At 37.4% G+C, this 15,986-nt stretch overlaps 2 protein-coding genes across 2 annotated transcripts in view; one reads left to right on the forward strand and one right to left on the reverse strand.

Moving 5' to 3' along the window:
• Positions 1 to 9,363, reverse strand: part of LOC113142726 (smoothelin-like protein 2) — a 29,268-nt gene extending 19,905 nt beyond the window's left edge. Inside the window, exons 1-3 of the mRNA XM_026327902.2 lie at positions 9,077 to 9,363; positions 4,198 to 4,284; positions 2,875 to 3,094 (exon numbers count right to left, since the gene is read on the reverse strand). Coding sequence (XP_026183687.1) covers positions 2,875 to 3,094; positions 4,198 to 4,284; positions 9,077 to 9,198 — 429 coding nt within the window. The 5' untranslated portion in view covers positions 9,199 to 9,363. The remainder of the gene's footprint in view (positions 1 to 2,874; positions 3,095 to 4,197; positions 4,285 to 9,076) is intronic.
• A 3,451-nt stretch (positions 9,364 to 12,814) lies between these two features.
• LOC113143353 (uncharacterized protein in LEU2 3'region-like) lies at positions 12,815 to 15,892 on the forward strand. Its single transcript, XM_026328936.1, has 4 exons — positions 12,815 to 12,911; positions 13,616 to 13,732; positions 14,706 to 15,050; positions 15,569 to 15,892. Exons 1-4 carry the CDS (start codon positions 12,863 to 12,865, stop codon positions 15,610 to 15,612), a joined length of 555 nt encoding a protein of 184 aa, XP_026184721.1. The 5' UTR covers positions 12,815 to 12,862; the 3' UTR covers positions 15,613 to 15,892.
• Positions 15,893 to 15,986: the final 94 nt, after the last annotated feature.

Raw genomic sequence — 15,986 nt, forward strand, 5'->3', positions numbered from 1 at the left:
CTAGCCAGCTCATGTATTACCCAGGGAAGCCAGAATGGCATGAGGTTGATGAGTAAAGAAACAAGAGCAGAAACAAAGGGAGGGGTGGTGAGTTTAGAGAAAAGAGAGGATGATTGCAGCTGGAGCTGAATAATGTAGGGTAATGTGATATCATATTGCCACTGACTGCCACTGCAAACAAAGGGCCAGGTTTCCACTGCATCTGGTCTGCTAACCTGGGATACCACTTGGAAAAGAAAGCAGCTATGTTACAGGCTTCAGTAAATTCTGTGGGATATAAATAGCTACTGGTAGGTTGCTCTAGGATGATATTCAGAATAAACCAATCCCACTATGTGTTAAAATTTATATTTTATAGAGATAATAAGGTTCTGGGTAAACCTCTCCATACGATTCTAATACAGTATGAAGTGGCTTTCTTATGACCAAAGGTGAAATTACCAAAGTAAGTCATTAATCAGAACATGGAGTCCTTCTACAGTTTTCCTCACATACTTTACTGTTCAAACTGTAAACTCAGATTTAACAGTTCAGTAAGTTTCAATTTTCCAGTAGTACCTGCACAAAAGGCCCACACTTTCTCTCCTCTTTTGTTGCATGCTTTCTCTTTTGTATCTACTTTAACTGGCTAACTGTATATCAATCCTTTTGTAAAAACAAAATGTTTCTGCTGAACTCTGATGTTTTTGTGTGCACTGAGACCTTCGCCTGACGTTCCACAAACACTTGAATCGCAGCAGAAAACAGCCTGCACCTTTCACTCTCTCTTTCCATCCATTCTTTCACAAGTCCCTTTACAGCATTTACAATTCAAGGATTTAAAGGAAAACAATGAAGAATCAATTTATTTGTTAGAAAGAAAGCCATCAATAATTAGTTGTGTACTGTTCTTTCCTTTCCTGCTGTTTACTCCTTTGAGGCCTGAACCCTTGTTCCTTTGAACTGAGTTGGACTGTATCATTTCCTCCCATAAAACACATTAGAAAATTACCAATGCAGACTCGACCAATCGCTGCAGGTTTGCACGATTGTTCCATTGTATCTGTGAAAAGGTTACAAAAATTGTCTCCCCATTTTCACTTAGGAAATGTGTGAGAGAAGGGGGTTTAGGGTGCTGATGCAAATAAAATCCAACAAGCATGCCAACTCCTTTATCCTTCACTAAATGTGCCAATAACCCACCTAAACAATGTCACTGGATTAGTTTAGTGTTACAGGATGGCCAAAAAGAAAGAAAGTTACAGCCCAGCATAAATGACTCTGTAGGATAAAAACACACTACTTATATTATGGAGGAATTTCTAAGATGAATAAGATATTTCATTACCTGTAATGTGAGATTACCAATTGTTTAAGTGAGTTCAAAGGTTAGCAGTCACTGATGCACTTTTTTCTAAGCTAAGCTCAAATGCATCACTGTTCAGATACATTTCAGTACGTCAGTGACAATTATCAGCACTCATTGTGTTTACAGTTTAGTATTAAGTTCAGTCTGTCACTGATTCAAAATGTTTTGTTCAGCACTAACCTTGGCTCATGCAAGCACTACCTATAAGGTCAGTAGCTTAGCAGCCAACAATTTGTAAAACAGTTATCACACTGTTTCTGTGACTTTCACTGTCATCTAAATCACAAGTGATGTACTTAGCTGGAGCCGGAGTGTAGCTGATACTGATGGTTTCAGACAACTGTGAGTACAGTGAATTCAGTTTGAAGATTTTGTGTTAAAGACTGCTCAACTGCTACGAACAGTTTCAGTGTTGTTAAATGATTTGGTTGTGTTTAGTAATTCTGACATACTGTGTACATAATAGTGCCAGAAGATAATAGATGTTTTGAAGACCAAGTAGATTAACATGTTTGCACACTGATGTACTTCATATTATGCAAGTTTTCATTTTCCCTTCATGCCAGGCAGCACATAGGCATATTTATTTCAATATGGGAATGCAGATGCAGGCTTGAAAACTACTTTATATGTAACCCATTGCAGTGAGCAGGTCTTAAGCTGCTAAATACTCATTGAGAAATAATGCAACCATAAAGTGCATTAACTAAGATTTTACACATTCTTTGGTAAAGCATGTAAAAGATTGGACATGATTGGTATATCACTATAACAACCCTCTGTGACAGTCCGCAATTCACAGCACTTCTATTGATGAATGTCTGTAAACTAGCTCCGCCTACCACAGTCATTTCAAACATCCAGCCAAGGAGGACCCAAAGAGGCCACAATCTTTTGTACAGAAAGAGTGCAAAAAAAAAAGAGAGCAAAGAACAGGCCTAATATTGGTTTGGCTTTCTGAGATGGACAGTCATATAGAGATGTGACATTCTTTCTTACGGGTGATTAAGCAGTTGTTCTAATATGTTTGTTTGGCTGCCTTAATAATAAAATAAACACAAAAATCATAAAAACCACTATTCTATGCTTTAAATAATTGAATAGTTATTTATTATTTGACTAATTATTTAATCAACTTGTTCTAATATTCTGTAAGAAAGTGTAAATTTACTGTTAAAGTATACTATATCTCTTTAAATAACCTATTTTCCACAAATATTTAGCAAACTGGCATTATTCTAACACACTGAACAAACCAATGAGACCCATGACAGCTGTAGTAAACATCCAGTAATCTCAGACTGTAGATGAAGATGTGATGTGATGCTAATCACTTTAGTTCCAGCACAGCATGCCGGTGAATCTTGCCAACAGCCGACACAGCAAGCTAGTGACCTATTACTAATAGAAATGCCTGCTCTTCGGTTTATCATTTATTATTGGTCTTGACTACTCACAACACATCCTTACCAATACTGTCTCCCTTATTGTCACCCCCCCCCCCCCCCCCCCCATCCCCTCCTCACCAGTGTGATAGGCAGTAGGATGGTGAGCAGAGCAATGTGATGCAGCACCAACAGGAACTCTTTGTGAATGAAGGAGTTTACGGCCTTCAGTGAATGCTGCTTGTAGTCCTCATGCCCTTTGACACGGAAGCGGTGGTAGTGACTGAGGTACATGGCAAAGATGTCATATGTCATATAGGGCGCACCATACCAGATGACAAAGTAGGTGGCGAGCCAGTGCCTGAAGAAGAAAAAGCATCAGCACATTCATCTATTTTATATAAAGGGTAAGCAGGACAAATGGATAATACATATATACTGACCATGAATCAATTTAATTTAAATGGAAAATATTTGTGTCTCAGTCAGGACTTGACTATTTCAAAATATTTAACAACATATACAACATTAATGATAACATTTAATTTGTTTCCTGTTAACCTAAAAAAACTGGTCATCTCATAGCCAATGAAGAGTTAAGGCTATGTGGTAGATGGTAAACTGATTGACGTTTAGTTTCATTTGAAATAAACAGACACTCATCTGACCTCTACGTCTTTCTTCTCTCACAGAAGAATGCAAAGATTTTAAGACAGGCTTATGTAAGTACAGTATAATAAAGAGCTTGGACAGCTGCAGCACTCTAATGAGCACCAATTACCAGGATGGTTAATTATGTCGACAGAATGGAGTAAAGCTGCAGGCCAGAGCTGAGCTACTGACCTCTGACCTCTCACTGTGCTCTTTAGCTCTTAAGGTCAGTGGGTGGAGATTAAGAGCAGTAGGGCACAAAGCAGCCAACAACAGCATGAGCCAGTTCTGTAGTGCACATACTCGCTTGTGTATATGTGTTGAGGGCAGTGAAAAGGATGCAAGACATGTGAGGTTACACTAAAATTAGAGAAAAGTATTTGTCCGCTGGTTTTTTTTTTTTTGTGGGATTTCCACTGCAGAACTTTGTAAAAGTTACAACTAAGGTAAAAAACGCTAAATGAAGTGACGAACTGTAATGCAGTATTAGAGTATTCATGGTTCTGGAGCATGTGTCTGATAAGCCCCTGGCTGTATGCACGTCACAGGACAGCAGAACGGAGCAGTGTTGTGGAGGAATTAAGCCCTGTGGGTGAAGGGGAGGGGAGGCACAGATTAAGAGCCTGAAACTCGGCCTGCCCAGGTCTGCCTGCTGACTCAGGAGGATTAATAGGCTAGCACTAGCTTAGCGTCACACTTTCCTAAACTGCATGGGAAGGCTAAGGCTATGCTAAAACGAACACTAACTTGCTTGGGATTCAAATGTGTGTGAGCTACCAAGTGTTAAAGGGGACTGAAAACATGCAGCCTAACCTGTCATTTATGGCATTTCCCTGGCATGACGTCACAACGATGACTCCTGCTGTGGTTGCCATGATGGCATGGATAGAGGACACCAGTCTGAGAAAGAGACAGACATATAAAAAAAAAAAAAACAGAGAGAGGGAAAGGTCATGTAAAGTGACTGAGCATGATCATTCATTAATCATACGGTTACAGTACATTACAAAATGCATATTATGGCTTTGCTTTGTTTATGTATTTGTAATCAGCACTCGTTTTTAAAAGCATTGGATCACTGTAACTGTTCCCTAACATACTGTGTAGGTATACATACAGTAGATTTAACCTTTACCAGTGATGAGCAAAACTCTACTTCTTCCCACTACTTTTAAAGTGAACCATATTGTAGGCCCCTCCATGCATTTCATAGCTGTATGCAGAGCACAGCCTGTTGTATCAAGTTTATGAAAGTGCCCCTTCAGGTGAGCTACTCAAGCAGTCAGATCTCCAAGCTCAATGTACCATCGTGAGATTAGCAGTACCCAGCTTCAACTTTCCTCATCTATAAACAGACCTGTGACATAGGAGAACTTGGTACATGTCTATTTGAAGTTTCAAAGTGTGAGGTGGGATATAGTATACATAACATTTACAGGCCTCACACCTATTTTATGTCAAGTTAAGTCTATCAGAAAATTCAATGAATGCTCAGTTAAAAGTCAGAGCTGTAGATTTTTTTTTTTTAAATGGTTCATCTTTTTTTTTTTTTTTTGTATTTTTTGTCCATTATAAACATGGCACTTAATTCTATAACCAATTTGTTCAAACTAGGAATGGCCAATTTTGCTCAGACAAGTTCTCTTTGTACCATTGCAGCACTGGTAGTAAGCTAATAATCAGAAAACATGTCATTCATTCCATTTACTGTAGCCCTAATAGACAGTCACCCTTTTAACAGTCACCAATTAATATTAATATGATTTAAAACTAAAGGTTTCAACCTCATGCTGCATCCAATAGATCAACACCTACACATAACCACCAACAGCAACAGTTAAGCATTAATACTGTACTATGACTGTAATCAATTCATTTCACCATCACAAATGTCCTGTATTTTTATTCATTAGTACTGTATAGTGAGTAGAGTCTTCCAAACAGAAAAGGGATTACAGAATCATGGAGTCGGACTGTCTAGACTCAGTTAAGACTCAAAGACAGCAAGACTCAATCCAAACTAGATCTAGGAGTAATTGTCTAATTTGGTCTAAAACTGCAAGTCACCCTGAACAGGCCCAGACAGCATAAAACTGAACCCTCTGCTGATGCTGTGTCAATTCTAAGTTGCTAGGAGCTGAAAGGACCCATGAATCCCTTTAGCGCAAGCAAAGCTTAAAACTTTTAGCCCTGTTGTGAATAATGACTAGTTTTACAAGGCTAATAAAGACTGCTTTCTTTCTCTGTTTAACAAATTGTAGTGTATTGCAAATGGTCAGACTCAGAAACAAAGAGTGGATTTGTGTGGTTTCCTGCTTAAACCTGATGTCACTTCACACCAATCTCCATGGGAATGCAGCCATGACACCGGCATCACTTAGGCAATGAAGACCATGTGACAAGCAACCAGAAAACCACAGGACTGAGGTGTAAAGCTAACTGGTGTTTCTCTCTACTACCCCAAACAAACACACACTTTTACCCCACAACCTTCTCCCTGGTAAAGCTGTATGGTCACAAGGGACAGATTTTACACAGCCCATTCATTGTGTGTCCGCTAATAACCCCCTCTTTTGCTGTTGATGAAAGGTTGAGGTTGATGGCGTGAGGAGCATGTGGAGAGAAAAAGGGAAGAATGGTCCACTGCCTTGTTCAGCAGTGCTGTCTTTTCTTTCCTGCTTCATCTGGCCAGTGCACAACCACAGCTTTCCTCGCACTACAACCAAGTCTTCCTACTGACTGTTTTGTTAATCATAGACCACTTGCTCTTTCATGTTCTGTCACACACATAGTGCTTGACAGTCAGGAGTGGTGTTCTTTTTGCTCCTCCAGTATATCGGCTATATAGTCTGTGGTTGCATTTGTGCTGTAGTGGGGCAAAAGAAAAGGTGACACCGAAGGTAAAAAAGCAAAAAGGGTAAAGTGCATTTCATGGCAAAAAGAACCATTCACACTCTCCCTAACAAAACCTTTCAAAAAGAGGTATTGTTTTTCAGCAGTTTGATAGCAGTAAATACATCAACAAAAAAAATCGACAGTTCTGCTTCTTAATGAATTGTTTGTGTAACCTCCCTTTTCCCAAACTTTTTAATATGTATGGAGTAGGCAAAAAGAGTTAACAAACAATTTGCTGTTTCAGCACTTTCCAGCACTTCCAAAATATTACTCAGCTCAATCTTGGTAGTCATTGCTGCTGACACTTATTATCTATTTCTCTGTTTTCTAAATAAAATGGACACATACAGGTTATGGCAGACCAAGCTCATGATGTGAAAAAAATCTAAGCACCCAGCCTTGCCACTTTTGTGCCCAGTGTGCATGACCCAGTGTGCATTAACAAACAGGGAAAGTAAAGCAGGCTAACTACTTACTAAAAGTAAAGCTAAAGCAAAGTTGATGTAGCATCACTTACATGCAGCATGTTAGCATACTAACACTAGTACACTGGCATTAACAGTGCTATTTAAGTGCACTTTCCCACTTTCACTGGAAAGCTCTTGTCATGTCTGACTCATTTTATAATGTGTCTTTCCTTTCATCCTGTCAAACATGTTGTATTTGTTTTTGGCTACCTATGTACAGCTTGTCATGTGATGTAAACCTTTCCTGTCACTGGCTGACATGGCTTAGCAAGGAAAAGGGAGCACTGAGTTTGATGCAACAGATTCCCTGCCAGTGCAAACATGGCAGAATTGTCATCATGTAAGAATGAGATCACACAGAAGTCTGAATCAAGTTCGAGATCGTGAAATGATTAATCATGCAGCCCTACATTCAAGTCATTCAAATTAGCCAATTCAAAACCTGTGCTTATCTTGTGACTTTACGAATTTGAAAGAAAAAAGGGTGGAGACTGAAGGAAAAATCTCCATCATCAGCCAATCTAAGGTGGACACAAACAAATTATTTAGCAAGGACACATAGTAGAGATGTGGAAGTTAAGAAGACATGGGCACATGCAGATGGCTTTAACAAGGGAAACTGTCATATTCACTCTTAATTACGAAGCATGACCCGCTCTAAGAACTTTATGAGGCGGTGCAATCCTTTTCAGCATTTCATGTAACACTACATCAGTCTCTCTTAAACTCACAAATATTACTGATAACTGATAAAAACAGCATAAAATGCAGTAATTACATGGACATTTCACAGTTGTGTAAATGTCTGCTATCTGACTAACCACAATAACTTGTCATTTCAAAAATAAAGCATTACATGTATCAGCCGCAAGTTACTGTTAACTGACATGTAATTACTGTTTAAGGTCACTGTATGTATTTAATAGGAGACGGCAAGGCATATAAAAAGGATCACTTTCAGCAATCAAAGAAGAGTTTTAGAAGAAGAATTATCAATATTGACTTTACTAAATAGGAACTACAAATAGCATCATTATTTTTAGTGAACATTCAACCTGATGAACCAGTTGAAACTGACCCACCAAAATCAAAGACACTGAAATGATCCAAGCCTAGATTCTGTGTGGGTCAATAAATACAGTAGATTTTAGAGGCTGGTTTAGTGAGGGAGAACAAGCAATGTGACATCCCCTGAGGCAGAGACATTTGTAAGAACATTGATGGTTATATGAGCATTAGAAATTAAGTTAAAGTATTATTCAGGAAAAGGGTTCAGCGCTTTCCAGTGCATAGCTAACTCAGCAGTTGAACCCAACTAGAGCTCAGAAGAGGATTAACAAGAGTGACAGCGTACAAATGAGCACTGAACTGAGCTGTGCTCATGTAAGTCACACTGACCCCCACCAAACACACACACACATTCATCCATCCATTATCTATACTCGCTTATTCCTATTTAGAGTCATGGGGATCTGCTGGAGCCTGTCCCAGCTCTCTTTGGGCGAAAGGCAGGGGTACACCCTGGACAGGTCACCAGTCTCACACACACACAATGTTAATTATTAGTACTATGCAACTAAATACCCTTGAGATATAAAGAGACTGTAGGTATAATGATTTACTTTGTTTTCAGGTTTATAACCACACATGGATCAAACATAGGTTTGTTCTGCTCTTACAGAAAAGGTCATTAGCTGTGAATTTAAGAGACCAGTGGTGGACACAAATTTTAATGTCAGTAAGTTTCTACTTAAATCATGTGGATCGTGAAAAAATGCATGTTAACCTGGCTTTAGAGTAACTAGTCACTAATCCCCTCTATCCTTTGAAGAAACTCAACTACACTTCTTAAAGCATATTTACCAAGATTCAATGTACACTTATGCTTTGGTATTTTTCGATCTTCACTAACTATATGCCTATATTCGTGCAGGCAGCCAGTTTCGCATGTAAATTTGCAAATCATTTTTGTAAAGGTTGTTTTGGGATTCTTAGTATCCAGTTAGCAAAAAAACAATAATGGCGAATCAGAAGTAACGTTACACTGATAATAAAAGGTCTCATTTTAAAACGCCAATTACAGAAAATAAACAATAGCTAACTAGTTAACGTTAATGGCAGATCAATGTCACCAACGGTGACCATAGTGAGTTAACGTTAACGTTACATTACCAAAAAAAAAAAATCACAAACAAGCTAGCATAACTAAAGGGGGGAAACTGGTACATGGTTTAAGCCGTAAAAATGCTCAGATGGTATTCGTTAAATATAATCAAGATTATGTGCTATTCTGTTAAGTTAATGTTACATAAAGTGTTTAGCTGGTTTACCTTTCACTAACCAGCACCACGTCGGCATCGCTCCAGTGTTTGAAAACACAGGGCAGGATTCTTCTGAAAGCTAAGAAGAGACCGGGAAAAACTACGGCGCCACAAGCTAAAACTTTCAACATCCTGCTCTTATTTTCCTCGAAACCTGCCTGGAGACCTCACTCTCTCCCGTCCGCGAGATTCGTCCGCTTACAGGCGGCGGTGAAGCATTTTCTTTCGGCTGGGGTTTGGTGTTTTTCACCGGGAACGGTCCACCATCCAAACACACACGCGCGCTCTCAGCAGCAGCAGCAGCAGCAGCAGCACCACTACTGTGGAGTTAACGGTCATGAAACACACGGAACTTCCTGCGGAGACTATGAGAATAAGGTCATCACTGTGTGTTGCCTTAATCTGTTACCCCGTCAAGACCTATTGCTCACTGTTACAAATGTGTTCACCTAGCCCACCACAAAACGGTGGTTATGGTTAGGACAAGGTGAGGTTCAGGCTGGGTATGAAGGGGAAACAAATCCTAACGGTGAAACAGAATTTGACACAACACCGGAGGCAGATTATTACTTCCGGTGGGAAATCGTTTTGTTTTATTGGTGGAATAATAGTCAATGATCTTACTTTGAAGGCCAAACTTTACTCATCTTTTTTTAATTATGTAGATAGCTTGAAAAAGGCCAGTTTGTTATTACAAATGTGTGGTATTTTAAATTTTTATTTTTCTATTAACTTATTATAATCATGCTGAAGTCACGCTAAAGTGACAACTCAGTAAACATTTTTTCAGTTTTTATGGATTTTTTTATGAAGTGAAGGGAACACAACTAAGTGTGTTTACTTGAAAGCTGAGCATTTCCATCATTTTAATATTTCTACTCAACTTTCACAAACCAAACAACGATTAATTAAAAAGAATTAATCTGAATCCCGAGATAAATCTTTAATGGGAAAAAAACAACAGTTGACGTAATCAACTAACAGTGAAATGTTGCGTACACATTAATGCATAAGTAACAAGGACCTTGTGATGTAATTATGGGACATTCTGCAATGAGTAGTTTTACTTTTAATACGCTGGAATAAATGGTGGAATTAAGGACATCCTGTTACCTGGTTTTACTTAAATGACATTTTCAATGAAGAACTGCAATGGATCGTTTTACAAAGTGTTGTATTTTTACTTCAGTAAAGAATTTGTGCACATCTTTCAGAACTGCTTTCTAAAAGTAAGGCAACCCCCCCCCCCCCCCCCCAACCACACACATTTAGTAAAAGTAATAATAAAATTAGTAATTCCAAGTCTTGCATTCTAAACTTTACCTGCAATTTTTTGGCCATTTCGGGGCAGTACAATAACCTGCAAACACAACACTGACACACTGTATGTTCGTCTTATGGAACATTTTAGCAAACTGTTGTCTATCCGGCAAACAGAGAAAAACATCATTTATTTGGACTTTTTGTGCTGTGCATGCACTCTGCTGTGCATTTTGGCTGAAAACAGGTGCCTATTGCTGCCCCATAACACGAGTGTGCCTGAACCTAAACTGTTTTAGCCATAACGCTACTTAAACTCCATAGAGATGAGAGAACCTATAGAGTGGGGTGACTAATCTCTTCAGAATTATAGCATTATACTTAAGATGAGAAAAAAACTTTGTGGGTTTGCTTCTTACAATAGATATATGTCAATATATCAAAATTTCATTTTGAAAAACTTTTACAAATGCTTAAGCAAAGACAGCAAAGCATTTACTGATATTCAGTGAATATGGTTTTATTTCAGTGTACAACAACAAATACTCCCATTAGTAGGAAATAAAACAATTAACCCTGTCCATCAAATAGCTAACTTGGTCACACAAGACATGCAGCAAGCATCATTAACACTGACAGAATCAATATGAAGCAGAGATGTTTGAGGCTTTCTCCTTGGTAACAGTTTTGTCCATTACATGAAAATATAAGTATTTGTGTCTACACATCTGCCTTGAAGAGCTAATATCCAATTTATCAGCATAGCGTAAAGCAGCACTGTCACAGGTTCTTTAAAACTTACAGAATACATACTGTGCAAAAACACAGCCATCTCTAATGTTTTCCAGACCTAAATGTAACTGTTTCTAATGTAGGTGTGAACACTGTTTTACAGTTGGATTAACACTCTTAACACTCCTAATTGCCCTTGTGTATGTGAGTGTCTGTCTCTGTGTGTCAGCACTGAGACAGATTGGTAAGCTATCTAGGGTATCACTTAATGGTTTGGCTTTACAGTACATTTCTGACCTGCTCAGCCACTATAATCGTTTTATAAACATTTTATGGTTTTTATACTAGGGTTTTTGTAGTTTAAACAAAAACAATATAACTTGCTGTTAAATTAGCTTTAAAAGGGCTGTCAGGCAGAAAGACAGTCTAGCAGTGTGCCCTTCTTTTTAGTCTTTGTGCTTTAGAGACATTAAAAAATGATGCCAGTCTTCTTATCTAACTCTAACAAAACAAATAAGCATATTTCACAAAATGGCTACGTTAAAAGTACCGGTACTACAGAAATTGCTCTCGTCAAATGGCTTTATTTGAACATAACATGTTCGCCCAGTATCTATGCCAGAACGTTTCTTCCCTTCCTATTGGGTATCTGAGTCATGAGGCTAATGATGAAGACTGAAACTATCTTGGCCCCTACTGGACTGTACTGGACTTTTTACAGAAAACTACTATACTTGAGATACATAGATAAAGTTTTTTCTAGGCCTAGACAAATTCAGTTTACAGTTTAATGTCCATAATGCATATTTTGCATTGACTGATGATGGGGAAAATGTTTTCTTAGCTATAAGGATTTATTTTTGACAAAAGTTGGTCTCTGGGAAAAAAGTGGCATATTCTTCCCCACCGTATCTATGTAAATGACATGGTCCTCTGCTATGGTGATAGTGTTTTTAGTCACAGTCTGCTGAATGGCTCACCAAGCAGAACAAACTGAGGGACACAGAAACTGTAACCAGAGACACAGTTATTTTTTCAGTTACTGATGCTAACTGGCTAAACTAGCAAGTGCTGCAGACTCAGGGACAAGCTAAATGAAAATGAACAGAAAGTAAATAGTAGTTCACTTAGTCAGTTTCTATAACCTAACACCTTGCATATGGTGTATTGTTATTTATTTTCTTGGCATGTGGCAAATGTATGGTAGCCTAAATGTCTTATTAACAATCAGACTTTGGCAAACCACTACCATGAATTTGGAAGCTGTCTGTGGTGGCAGACTAAACACCAGTCATTTTAGATAAACAATTAATGCTGGCATTCTTCTTGTGACCACAGTCTATGTTCAATATAAACTACATGACCCTATAGATTATCTGACATTTTCCAGTTCTACCAGACTCTTTAAAAGGTATTATTTTTTTACGTTTTTCCTGCTACAGACATGTTATTGAAGCTGAAAAAGCAAAGTAGTCTAATCTTTCACATGCCACAGATTCTTTCGTACTTGATTTGCCATGAGGCTGCAATTCCTGCTTAGTCTACCCACATGCCCAGCTCTACTGGCTTTTAAACACATGGAGATGATGTGTACTTTCCAACCAAACACTCAGCATTGAGTGAGCCATAAAAAACAAATATAACCATGTGGTAAGCATTTATAATCCTATCAAATCAATAAATGTAATGCCCTCCTGACTGAACAGTGGTGATGTATTACAGCATACACACACCTGCACACATAAAGCTGGGAGGGCTATAGATGAGGGTGTGGTGTGATGAAGGGGTCATAACACCTGGTGTATGAGAATATCTTCTGTTCTTCTGAAAGTCAACATTGCCAGCTTAACAGGTGAGAGACTGCTTTCTTCATGACATTTTCTAAGATCTGTACAGACAAAATCTGGAATAATGATAAAATGTGAATACATCACAGTTAAATCAATCTTACAAACACATCTGGAAAATATAAATATCTATCTACTAGTTTTGGTAAATACTTTGCATTAAAAATCTTTTATGTGGAAAAAAACAGTTGGTTGGAATAACTTCTCTGAAATGATCACAAAAACATTAGCTTGGTACTTCTGCTACCTATCACAGTCCAAAAGCTGTGGGTGCGTATTAATTAATTAGTTGGTGATTCTAAACTGCCTTTGGTTGTGAATGTTGTTATGGAGGTTTCTTCTGTTAAAGGGAGTTTTTCCTCTCCACAGTTGCCAAGTGCTTGTTTATAATGGATTTGATAGGTTCTATGTAAAGTGCCTTGAGATGATTTTTATTGTGATTTGGCACTATACAACAAGTGAACTGAATTGAAAAAAAATTAACCCAGTGTGTATCCCATGGGTAGGAATAAGCGGTTTATAATGGATAGATGGATGGATAAAAGGGAGTGGGTACAATCAATGTGGTTTGCAGGATAAGATAAATTTCCTGTTTGTGACTGAGGAAAGTTAGACAAGATCTAATGTTGTAGATAGAGGGCAGAACATATTACATGTGAGCTCAGACTGAAATAAAGTCTACTTTTATGTTTGTGCTTTTGCGTTTCAGCTCGAGATTTCATGATCAGCTTTCAAGACACTTATTTCCTGATTTTGTGGCAGTCTCATAACTCTGTAACAATGCAAGTGAACCTTACTATACTGACTCTTTGCATTTTTGGGACAGGTAAAAATAACATCCATATTTACTCTACAGAACTTTCAAAAAATGATGGATTCCATTTATTGTACAAAGATTTGTTGCTGGGTTGTAAAATGTTTAATATGGGTAATGATTTAAGAATAAATGTTTATAAATCATTAACAAAAGCTCTGAAGGATCATGTTTGCAATTCTAAGTATTCAGCTCAGTTTTTATTTAGGATATAACAAAAAAACTTCCTACATTTCAGTAGGATTTTTTTAGCAGTTTAACAAACTTATTAGCCTAAGTACTACCAATCCCTCACCTAAACGTTGCCCAAATTATACTTTGCTAACAGATAAAAGTTAAACTTATCTAACCTGTTATTAGATGACCTAATGAATCATTTGATTTGACAGGAGAAAACATGGTGGAGGGATGTAATAAATTATTAGAGGAACGTAGTGAAAAAAACAAACAAACTATGATATAGAGCACATTTAATGCCATTTAATAACCTTGTGCCATCGCAGCAAGTAAGAATTACTTCTGTTTATAATGAACATGTAGTACTTATAATAAATGGTGTTATAATTGTGGGGAGATATGGTCCAGGATCTGCAGCAATGTTGTAACATTTTCTAATGGTTGATGATAGAAAGTGAAGGTTTATACGCCAGAGCTCCACAGTCATAAATGTTAATAATGTTTGTTAAAAGGGTTGTCAAGATGTTTTACTGACGTCATTATATATTGCTATATATAGAAATATATATTGCTACTATATATATACATACATATATATATATATATATATATATATATATATATATATATATATATATATATATATATATATATATATGTATAGTTCCTAAATATTATGACCTGTCATTTGTGTAATGTACGGCTCAGTATTTCAAACATTTACAGAAATTTTTAACATGTCATCACATGTGGAACATTTTAATAATTTTCTATCAACCCATTTGTCTTTTTACTTTTCTTAACATAGTTGTTCTGTGTGGAGCACTGACTCAAACCACATTACCTCCTGCTATAATGGCTACTACTGAGCTTGAGCCCACTTCAACTAAATCAAATGGAATAAGTATCACACCTGGCCCATCCACCACACTCACCACAGCCACAACTGGGCCAAGTGGCCCAACTACTGCTGCCACTACCAACCAGTCCACCACTTCCTCAGCTACACATACTAGAGTATCAAGCTCTGCTGCTACAGTACAATCTGAAATCACTATCTCGAAGCCTGTGGAAGAGAGTTCATCAGAAGGGCTTTCTTCTGGTGCTATAGCTGGTATTACCATTGGCTCTATCGCTGGGGTCGCTGTACTTGGTGAGTACACACAAACCCAGTCTTATGTAACAGCTCAGTTCCGCTTCCTCAGGAACATAAAATCCTGTTATCCATTAACAAGAATAAAATTTGATATTGGATTCTTGGCACTAACACCACCTTATGGAGCCTGAACATCTGAATAATTGCTAATTCCTCCTTATTCAAATAAATCTATCAAGAGATGCAAAGTACCTCTGGTTGTAGCTAAAGTTAAGGAAAAGGAAGGGTGCGCATAATATTAAGATAATTTATTATACAAAAAAAAAGGTAAAAATGCTAAGATAGAATAAATAATAAAAATTAAAAAAATAACATAAAAAGCTACTCTGAATCAAAATGTTGTAAAGTAAAAAAAAACCCCATCGTGTCAAACCTGCAAGCATTTACATCATAATTTTGAGACAAGTTAAATCTAGTGTACAAAAATAGTAGGCAGGGATTTCATCTTGGACAACTCTTACCTGTAACTTTGTGTTTAAGATGATGAAAACTTAAAGGCATTTATCTTTTTTCAGGTGGTGGTGTCTTTGGTGCACTGAAGTACACTGGGAGACTCTGAGACCAGGTCTTGCCAAATGAGGAATTAATGGCTTAAGTTGTGAGCGGCAAACTAAAATATTAACCATCTTAAATCAAACACATTCAATCTTGACCTTGTTAACTGGACAATGAAACTGTCTTACTATCTAAAAGGCCAGAATCAGAATAAAAAAATATGTATTTCTCTATACTAAAGGATGTCATGGACCAGTAATTAAGACTTAAATGTAAATTTGACTACACTGCTATTTTTAATAAACTGTCATTAGGTCAGGAAATAATCCTGTTGATCAAAAATGTATATCTTAAAAGAGAATGTTGTCTAATGGATCAAAAGCAATAAACTGAAGTGATTTTCAAAACAAATCAATTCATGTCTTTCACATTTTATAT

This window comes from Mastacembelus armatus, chromosome 14 (genome assembly GCF_900324485.2).
Source record: "Mastacembelus armatus chromosome 14, fMasArm1.2, whole genome shotgun sequence".
NCBI classification, from domain to species: domain Eukaryota; kingdom Metazoa; phylum Chordata; class Actinopteri; order Synbranchiformes; family Mastacembelidae; genus Mastacembelus; species Mastacembelus armatus.